The sequence below is a fragment of the Silene latifolia genome, chromosome 11 (assembly GCF_048544455.1).
Source record: "Silene latifolia isolate original U9 population chromosome 11, ASM4854445v1, whole genome shotgun sequence".
Taxonomy (NCBI): Eukaryota; Viridiplantae; Streptophyta; class Magnoliopsida; order Caryophyllales; family Caryophyllaceae; genus Silene; species Silene latifolia.
Window position 1 is genome coordinate 157,098,000 of NC_133536.1, and position 10,380 is coordinate 157,108,379.

A 10,380-nucleotide genomic window follows, 5' to 3' on the forward strand; every position below is an offset into this window, starting at 1 on the left:
AGTGTGGGATTTAAAACCCGTCAAAGTTTCCCGGGCATTGCCCCGAAGCCCGCCGTCATAGTTGTTCAAATGAAAACTATTCGTAAATTCGTAAATAATTATGCAAGTGTACACCCCGTACTACCCGAACTTACATTATATTATAACGAACTTACCCATCTACGAACCAAACCCGAACACGCTAAAATGAACTGGTAATTACACTTAAATTACCAACACGAATTCCTCAAGGATTTATTCATGCCGACATATTCTAGTGAGAAATGATGACCTTAGAGACATTGGCGGATCTAGGGGGCCCGGGTGGGCACGTGCCCACCATGAATTTTTCGGGATAATTTTTTTTATAAGTAACAGAAATGTTCAATAGGTTTATGTGGTTCAGTTGGTAAGCTCTTTAGTTGACCTTTGAAAGGTCACAGGTTCGAGTCTTGGTGCCTTAGGTTTTTATTAAATAATTTTTTGTTAAACTTTATGATGATCTCAAGGCCCATCTCGTTAGTAAGCTACAATTTAAATGTAAAAAAAGTTCCTCCCAGGGTCTTGACCTCGAGGTTACATACCACCTCCCCTACCATTGAACCACTTGTGTTTAGTGTTTATTTAAATATAAGAATATAATAAATCTTATCATAGGAGATATAATTTATTTTTATTTACAAAGTACATTTATTTCAAATTTAAATATTTCAGAATAAAGTTCAAAATAAAATACTAATTTTTAAACTAAAAAAATTATTAAAATTAGTTATTTTTCTATTTTTTGGGAGGAAAAAAAATCTGTAATAAAAAAATGCGGTTTAAAATAAAAAATAATGTATCGGAAAAAAATTTGTGCCCCCTTTCGATAAATTCCTGCGTCCGCCCCTGCTTAGAGAGTGAGATTATATACCTATTTAGGTGAACATTGTCATCTATTTATATAGTGTACTAGTACGGACAAGGGTGTAGACGTGACGAGTGCACATGTCCCGTTCCGTACCTCCGACTCATGCTTCGCATAGTCAGTCCAGAGGTAAGGGGTGCTCTTGATTGCGCACGTCACTGTCGGTTCCGCTTGGAGGGAGTGTCTCACTGTCTCCGCATGACCGAGCTCGTGGGAGGGAGTGTTTATGCGCATCTTTATAGGGGTGAGGACAGTCCCCGGTGGGAGACCATTGTTGGGATCAAAGCATTGCCATCAAGCATGCTCCTAGTGATCTTAAAAATCAAGCTAGAGCGTTTCTGTATGAACAAGCTGCTATCTCATACGGATTACTAATGTACTGAAAAATGCTAGAAATAGCACCAGTGTACCTAATCTCACCAAGTAAAATCAAAATTTTTGCACTTTCTATTTCCCTCTACCTCAAAATTGGTGTTGGAAGAAAGATACTTTGGAACCGTATCCATGTGAACCCGTTTGTTAGACGTGGAAATTGAACTAACCCGTGAAGTGGACTTCAGTCCAAAAGAGACTCCATCACTTTCTCCTGATGACGAGCAAGCCGATGAAGGCGACCACCCGACTAACTACACCATATATGATGAGGACTATGATGCAATATCGCCAGTAGTGAACGCTATAGCCCAGTTTCGCAAGGGCACCACACCGATTTATTAGCCAGACTCCATAGTACCTGAAATAGAAACCGCAATTGATAAACCGATTGCAAAATGTGCTCCTGAAAATCATGAAATATTATCTCCAGAAGACTATACATAAGAACTATAGCCATGACATTAAATGTCGTTTGCATTCGTGATGGATGAATTGGCTGTTATGCCATAAATAAATGTGCCGATGGTGCCTCAAAATATCGTAATCAATTTTAAAACCTTCAGAAACTCTTATTTCAGACGCCCTCTTCAGTCATGCTTTCAATAGTTTTTTCCCACATCACAAGGTTATGAAACCGCAATTCTTGCCCTACAACCGGCAAATACATACTCCCTCCGTTAAAGTGAATTCCATAAGTTTGTTCAATATATGTGAGAGGTATTTTTATCTTATGTATTGAATTCACCTGAACAGAGGCAGTACAATTTTGTAAACAATTCATGGTTCACTATACCTCCTCGCATTTGCGATCACAAGTGCTTCCAATGCCCACTTGGAATAGCATAAATCAGCTACAACTTGTAAGCCGCTATTGCTTAGTGATTGAGTTGAAATTAGAGTTAAGCAAACGGGGATGAGCACCGAAAACTGAGGGAGAAAAAAAAAATGAAAATCAAATTCATTTGGAAGCCGAAATAAAACCATGGAAAAGTACAGCTTCACTGATACAGTACTCAGTAACATATGATAATATTCAACATGGAAACATACCAGTTGGGCAGGTCCTGGGTTTAGAAAGGTGGCGAAAGCATAACCCATGCCCGTGACGCAATAAACAAGAGAGATCAGAACAATGTAATTGTCGAGGAAGGTAGATCTCGGGTTTGTGAAAAAATAAAACATGGAGAGATACACGACAGGCTTGATCAATGTATTAAAATGATCCAAGGTATCCTTTGCAAGAAAATGAGCCAAGCTGCTGATGCCAGAAGCACTCTCTCTCAAGTATTGTAACTTGTCAAGAGAAAAGGTTCTTAACGCAGCTATTTGACACAAGAGAGCTGAAAGAGGAAAAATTAGTCAAACGTGTAGTAATTAGTTTGATAAGTCCATGATGGAAGAGTCATAGAAAAATACTTGTAAAATCATAGGTATGAAACAGTTAACTTACAAATAGCTATGATTGTATATGAATAACCACTAGCTCCAAAATTTGCATCGCTAATTTTGGATATAGCACCTAGGCAAGCTCCAGCAAGTAGTAAGATAAGATAATCTGTTGCCTGTAACTTGGCTTCACGTAGCCGTTGCTTGGTTATTCTGAGAAAGATCTAAGTGTGTTAACCGATTGTAAAAGCTTTCAAATTTCAATTCACACATATCATGGGAATAATATTTTAGAGATGGAGGTAGTAATATGAAGAAGTGCTTATAATGTTTTGTCATAACATGGGGAATTTACCTTCCAAGGAAGTATTTGTACTGGAGGATTACACCTGGAGTTTGTCGATTAGATAAGTCCCGCCGCCTGAGGAAATTGTGATTTATCTGGTCTCGTTGCAGCTCAACATTAGATCTCAGATCCTGCCACAATTCCCCAGCGAAAGATTCAATCTCACCAGCAGAATCACAAGATTCACTTCTCTGAGTCATTTCAAGCACAGAAGCTTGAGATTGCATATCCTCAGGCACTGGATACCCGTTGTAAAGCATCCATCGTAAGGTAAGCTCCTTATAATTGACTCTAGAGCTTGAACCTGTCCCCACCAAGCCTTCAAGAATATCAATATAATAGTCTGGTGGATTCACGCGTTCTGGGACATTTATCCCCAATCCCGCAAAGTACTCTTCTACTTGCCTTACTGATCCATTATAGACCATGAGACCACCTTTTGCTAGAAGTATCAGATCATCAAACATCCTGAACAATGCATAGCTGAAAAATAAGCAACAAATATAAGTCGTTCTTGAATGGAAAGAAAAATGCAAAGTTGTATGAGATGATAAGTTCAAAATTAGAGGTGTTGGAGACTCATCGCCTAAACAAAAGCATACCTAGGTTGATGAACTACCATGCAAATATTCACCCCAGCAAGAGCTTCATGTTTAAGTGCTCTAAGAAGCAGTCGTGACGATGAACTGTCCAAGCCAGAGGTTGGTTCATCCAAAAATAACAATGAAGGTTCCATAACCATCTCTAAGCCAACATTAACTCGCTTTCTCTGGCCTCCAGAGATTCCTCGTTTCTCCACCGTCCCGACCAGGGAGTCCCGGACTTCTTGGAGCCCCAAGTTCAATATGACTCTTTCAACAATCAGGACTTTATCTGCTCTTGGCAAGTGAGTAGATAGCCTTCAAGAGCAGGAAATCAATCTCAAAAACGACAACTATCAATAAAGAGAAAGTACCCGAAAACCAACCAATGCATAACAGTAACAGTGTAAATAGAAACCCAGAACTTGTAATACAACTTCACTTCTCTAAACATAGCTTTCTCTCACTATTTTCGCCATTTTGTATCCTTCTTCAATTCCACAGTTCCTTAAAATGATTTATGTTACATGTCCCTAATCAATAAACATTTTCTGCAGCTTGTTTGTAAGAAAACAATTCTTTACTCTCTCCTAAACAATTCATTCCTTTCTGACATAAAGTATTAGCCATCTTTCAAGATATACAATAAACAGTTAGAGTGATATGACAACAAAGGCTATGCCTCACACAATTCACCACTGTACTCTTGCAAGGTGCCAAATCTGACGTACCTGCAACGTGCACTGAACCATAAGTTCTCCTCTACAGTCAAGTTTCCATGAACAATATCATCTTGTGGCACAAAACCGACAACCTTCTTGTATGAGTGGATTGACTCGGGCCTTCCATTTAAGAGAACTAAACCACTTTTTGTGCACCCAGTTGCTTTTCCTGCTAAAGCTGTCAGAAATGTAGTCTTTCCGGCACCTGACGGTCCCATGACAGCAGCTATACGGGCAGGCATAATTTTTCCAGTAAGATTTTTTAAAAGACGCCTTTTTTTGCCTTTCAATGTCAAAGTGAGATCTTTGAAGGCAATCTCAATTAGAGGTCTCTTCTTAATTGTTTGGTCTGCCTCCCCAGTAGCCATCGATATAACTCCGGAAAAAGTCAGGTTCTCACACTGCTGTTCTCTAGTTCTTTCCTTCTCAATTTGAGCATATGCATACTTGAAAATTTTACTCTCTGTACCAACTTCATTTGCCTTTGGAATCTTTTTCTTGAGATTTTTACCATCAATTTCAAGACCCAATCTCCTTTGATTATGATGCTCATCTACAAGTACATGCTCATTATCGACTGAACCCTCTAACTCTCCGTCGAACCCCAAGGATAATTTCTGCGAGTCACTCAAGTCCGTTGCATGCTGAGCTGATAGTAGAGAATCTTCTGCTTGGACATCACCATCATGCAAAAACTTAAGCTTTCTCTGAGAAAATCTCCGTGATAAACTAGCATGTAATCCAGCTCCATGCTTCACAGCAGCGTCTTTTGCAGCTTTCCACCTTGCTCGCACACGTTCATTCTGTTGCACACTAATAGCGGCTCTTTCCCTATACTTGGCACGTCTTCTTTCTCGAATAGCTAAAAGTTGGTCCGAGAAGTTGTACACTATGAGAAGGACGAAAACTAAAGCAATCTGCGCCATTTGTTGGAAACATTCAGTTAATATTTTTGGTGTGAAAGGTTCATTCAATAGGGGAGGGGGTTGAAGCTAGGACCTATTGCACTCAGGTCCTGGTCTCCACTACTAGGAAACAGGTCGTTGAGTACGATCACATCATGTATGCTTGCACATAGGTTCGATTTTGGGACATTTCGAGTTCGGCTATGTTTTAGGTGTGCATTTACCAGGTCACTTTGAGCCATGGTACGCTATCTGCACGCAAGAAAATATAAGGTGTGGGCCACATATAGCACATAAGCTGCCGGGTCGCCCTGTTAGAGCGAAATGTTTATTTTTCAAATTTATTTGGAACAATGAGCTTCTGGTCATAGGGTTTATACTATTCAAGTTCTGCCAAGATAAACAACTGTCACACAGTAGCTTTCATTATCTAAGAGAAAAATAACATGGTTCCTAGAATGTCATATAATGATGCTCTCATTTAAGATGCTCTTTCAGCATGAAGCTTAATACAGAGAAATAATTCCTTTGCCCTTCCCTCTTTCTTCTACTGCACATCAGCATGATACTATTGTACTTTACAAAGACCTGAATTCTTTCTGTGATTTAACTGTAATACTACACCTTACAGTAGAATAAGTAATAATTCTGTGCTGCATTCAGAATTGTGCTTTGTCCCGTATCTGTGACATCGGTGTCCATGACCATAGTGAGTGCTACTAACCAGAAGACATCATCTGGCTGGGTCTTGCCAGCAGCTGTGTTTCCCCGGTCCTTTTATTTTAGTGCTTTGATGATAAATTCATTTGTTCAAGACATAAAAAAAGAGCATTGGGTTGGGTCAGTTCCGGAGACTATTTCACCGCTTTTATGTATGGATGTTTCGAGTTTGGATGAGTAATGAAATTTGTTCTGTTTACCCTCAAAAAAAAAGAAAAGAGCATTGATCATTTAGTGCGCAATCCCTCATCGTCTTTGCCTATGTTACGCCTGCATGCAAGGTTGAAATTTTGGCATGACCATGGATGGCGGCAAGCTAGTCCTGATTTCGAAGATTCTCTAGAAATTGGGAATGTCATGCAGACTACAAAATTCTCCTTTAATTTCATATCTAATCATTAAAGAAAACTAAACAAGGCTTTAACTACTCAAATGACCTTAAAGTTCTGAAAATTAAAAATAAGAATATAACTCGGTGACTACCCTATTTGGCAACTGTCAAACTGAGTTCCCGTTAGAAGTAATGCAACATACAATGAGCATAATTCCGTAAGTTTGAATGTTCTGCTTCTCAGTGTTCCCCTTGCATGAAATCAACTTTGAGCATTCTGCAAATAAGGACAGTAAGATACTCTATAACACCATCAGTACCCTGACGCGGCAATGCCTCAAAGACTCCCCCCTATAGCAAGGTAAGGAGTTGATGTACACATCCTTTCCCTCGTGTTGGAAAGGGTCACATCACTCACATGTAAGCAACCTTCCCCCCTGTGTTTACGACACAGAAAGTCTGTTTCAGAATGACCCATACTGAAATTGTGTCGATCAATTGGTACTTAATAATATAGTAAGATTACTGTGTTGTATGAAAGCGAACACCGAGAGTCCCATCTATTTCATTTTTGGGTGTCCGAGAGTCAAAGAGTCCTAACTAGTTGAGTTGAGGTATAATAAATGACACCCGTTAATCTTTCAGAAAGAAAGGAGTATATTGGTAAGGTAGACTTTTACTGTGAACTTACTTGTTTCTGATGTGGAGCCTGTCATGCAGTAATATCTGAAAATACATGAAACAGTATTAAGACAATGAGAGAACGTGATTTCATAAGACGATAACTAGACAAATGAGTGACGGAGTAGGATTATGTTGGAATTTTATTATAGACCCGACTACATTCAGATCGCTGGAGGAAAGAAGAGTACCCACTATCGCATGCTTCCTTTTCGGTGGTCGTAGGGCAATATGATCCTGCAGGACAAAATATCTGTTTGCTACTACCAAGATCAGCCCATATATTTGCTCCACCGCAAGTATGATTTCTTCCAGGGGGAAGTTGATATAAGTATCTGAAGAAATCTAGCGAAAAACAATTAGAACAAAGCCAGCACCATTTTGTACAAAGGAAAAGATAGAACATCATGAGAATGCCAAGTCTTACGGTTCACATAAGCCAGTTGCCGCATTTAAGGTTGATAACGGGCAGTATGAACCCAAAGGGCAAGCTTCAAGATTACAGAGAACATGTCAGTCTTAGAAGTTAAGGAGGTCCCACATTAGCACTGTGCGAAGAATAAATCTATACAGTCTTGATATAAGGGTCTTTTGAAGTTGAAGAGATAGCTACGTTGAAAAAGTACATTAGAAGCTCAAGGTCACTTTGAATTTGATGAGATAGCTCTTGAGCAAACTCACACAATGACACAATCAAGCAGTCTCATGAAAAATTCGTTTCAATTCATGACAAGAGCGATATTATCCAAGTGCCTCAAAGAGACCCGCCAATAGCAGACAAAAAGGCCGAATGTATGTGTTGAAAAGAGGCCTAGTTAACAGTACAAAGAGATTTTCACCGACTAAGGAGATTTTCAATGACAATAGCGTCGAAATTGCACCCAGTGACCACAAGTCAAGAATTCTACCACATCCCTTTCTTTTACTATAGCTGTACTGGACCATTTTGCTTTAATCCATCATAATACAGAATAAAAAAGTGCGAGTCTTTGACTCCACTAAAAGTGTTTCAATTCACCATAGCACTGTAAATTTGTTCTAGTAGAAACTAGTGGTATGAATAGAGAAAGTTGAACACTCACGCATCATGCAGGTAAGGCCTTGTGGACAAAAGAAACCCTCACAGCAAGTTTCACAGTTTAATGTTCTTGCTGGGATTTGTTGAGAATTCCCCAAGTCAAATCCTTGGTTGGAACCAATGCTGCAAGCCCATCCAGGCTCACATCCAGAAACCCAGGAAGTAGAATTACAGTTCCTGTTAGGGTTCATGTAATTAACGCCCACTCTATTAAAGAAACTATTTAAGTAGAATTGTATCTCGGCTGCTGTGCACAAGCGACTCTCAACATCTCCTGCAAAACAAATACATACTCAATTTCTGATTTAATGATACAAAGCACGCACGACGCGACCCATCTGTTTGACAACTGAACTAAAAACCATCAACTTTATGCATGCATATGAAGTTCATGTGTGACAGTCATCTTTAAGCAAAACTATTTGAACAATTACAGGTAAAAATTAAGGAGAAGTTGATCTTACCTTGAGTTTTTGCGACGCAGTTAGCCAAGAAATTCCAATTTGTATAGTTGAAAGCTCTATTCCAGTCAGTCTTCCTGAAATCGTAAATTTGTAAACTAATAAACTTATGAGATGCAATCGTAACAAGTGGCAAAGGAAAGTATGGGACTGAATGACTGATGCTGTTACTGTTGTTAGATTCAGTTACGTTGTATCGACTATACACACTGACACTGGCGGGGCCAAGGGGCTAGCAGGATGATCACCTCGTGGCCTTTGAAATTTCTAAGCTTTTTTTACTTCAAATTTTTTGGGTATGTTTCTAATTTACATTTATTGCATTATTAGTTCGCCCTTTGAAATTGTTCGTCTCCCTCCACCAGTGACTATACCCTATTAACAACAAAAAACCAAAACTTTAGAAGAAAATAAAAATGAGTGAGGGAAGAAATACCCATCAAGAATGCAGAAATTAGCACGAGCTTGCATCTCAGAAGCAAGTCTATCAGTAATATTCCCAACTCCACTTCTCAAAATATTAATTGCTTTAACATTTTTTAAGTTGTTGTTTTGAGCTTGTATTTCCACCATTAACAGTAGCAATAGCAGCATGTACACCGCCATTAATGGTGGTTTTCTCATTATTACTTGATGGGTTTTAATCAAAACAGAGAAATTATTAGTATTACAATTAACAAAGAATTAAGATTCAGTTTTTGAAGTACTTTGCATTTTGCACAAAAAGATATGAATATTATTTTGCACAGAAGATGAAGAAACTGATAATAGTTAAAAAATGATGATGGGTGTTATTGTCTAAAAAGCGTGATTTCAGCAGCGATGATAGCGGGCTACTGCCTACTAGTAGGATTTTGTCGTAAAGTACTTGACATTTTAATACATTTTCATCGAGTAACAATACAATAAGGATCCGAATTATCATGCAGTATAATGTAGCTTTGAGGACCCAACCTTAAAAAAGTATAAGATTTATTAGTTAATTTGGACTAAATAGAGTGACGAAATTTGTTTCGATCTGCTAATATTTCTACGTACGATCCTATTTTGAAGCACAAAATAGATTAAATAAGACATTAAACAACGTATTTTGGACAATTTTCATCTACCAAACTTAATTATGTATTGTCAAATTAAATATTTAGCATGTTTATTACGTCATAAAATAATTTTACCAAATTGAACAAAAAATGATAGGTGATTTATAGAGTATTGGTAACTTAGTTTGAAAATAATCATTATATATTCATTACAAAAATCGTTTCGTTGCAAAGTGACCCATATCCTTCACTATAGGTATTTTGCGACGGAAAAGTCATTGCCAATGATCTGTCATGAATTTACGCCGCGAATAGGAGTTTGCTACGTAATATCCGTAACAAACTTGTATTTTGCTACGAAATTTTCGAATCAAACAATTTTTTTCCAAACAAGTGAAAGACATTTTATAAACATAACAAGTCGCTCAAACTTTGTCGATGTGGGACAAATTCGCGAGGGAAAATCAGTCTCAATTGCATATAGCCCGTCGCAATTTTTCACTTAAGCCAAAATGTTTCACAAATACCAAATATTTTTGTTAAGGAACTTCCGTTCCAAATATTTTGGTTACAAAATTTTCGTAGAAAAATCCAAAACTATTGTGGCAAAATAATAAATCCGTCGCATTTGTTCGATTTGATTAATATTCGGTCTAATAATTGCGTTGAATCGGACAAAAATCTACCTGGTACCGCTAAATACGAAGTATATATGTCAAAACACAAGGGTATTTTGGTCAAGAGTGATTTTGAGGTCCTTAAAGCCACACAATTAAAATTGAGGTCCTTATAGCTATGTTGCATGATATTTTAGGTCCTTCTAGTAATGTTTACTCCATTTTCATCTATATAGTTTAAAAAGAGGGCT

General features: G+C 38.1%; 1 protein-coding gene across 3 annotated transcripts; it reads right to left on the minus strand.

The window, feature by feature from the left end:
- Positions 1-752: 752 nt before the first annotated feature.
- On the minus strand, positions 753-9,300 carry LOC141611993 (ABC transporter G family member 24-like). 3 transcript variants are annotated; one of them, XM_074430684.1, is made up of 14 exons: positions 8,909-9,300; positions 8,476-8,549; positions 8,016-8,285; positions 7,361-7,424; positions 7,125-7,268; positions 6,944-6,978; positions 6,456-6,529; positions 4,306-5,213; positions 3,596-3,892; positions 3,003-3,461; positions 2,712-2,860; positions 2,312-2,601; positions 2,055-2,188; positions 755-1,619 (listed from the first exon to the last, which is right to left on the minus strand). In XM_074430684.1, exons 1-14 carry the CDS (start codon positions 9,094-9,096, stop codon positions 1,463-1,465), a joined length of 3,243 nt encoding a protein of 1,080 aa, XP_074286785.1. In that variant the 5' UTR covers positions 9,097-9,300; the 3' UTR covers positions 755-1,462. The 3 variants fall into 3 exon arrangements, with proteins under 3 accessions (XP_074286787.1, XP_074286785.1, XP_074286784.1); XM_074430683.1 differs by having other exon boundaries at positions 756-1,619; positions 3,003-3,476; XM_074430686.1 differs by lacking the exons at positions 8,476-8,549; positions 8,909-9,300 and having other exon boundaries at positions 753-1,619; positions 3,003-3,476; positions 7,125-7,278; positions 8,016-8,129.
- Between the last annotated feature and the right edge of the window lie 1,080 nt (positions 9,301-10,380).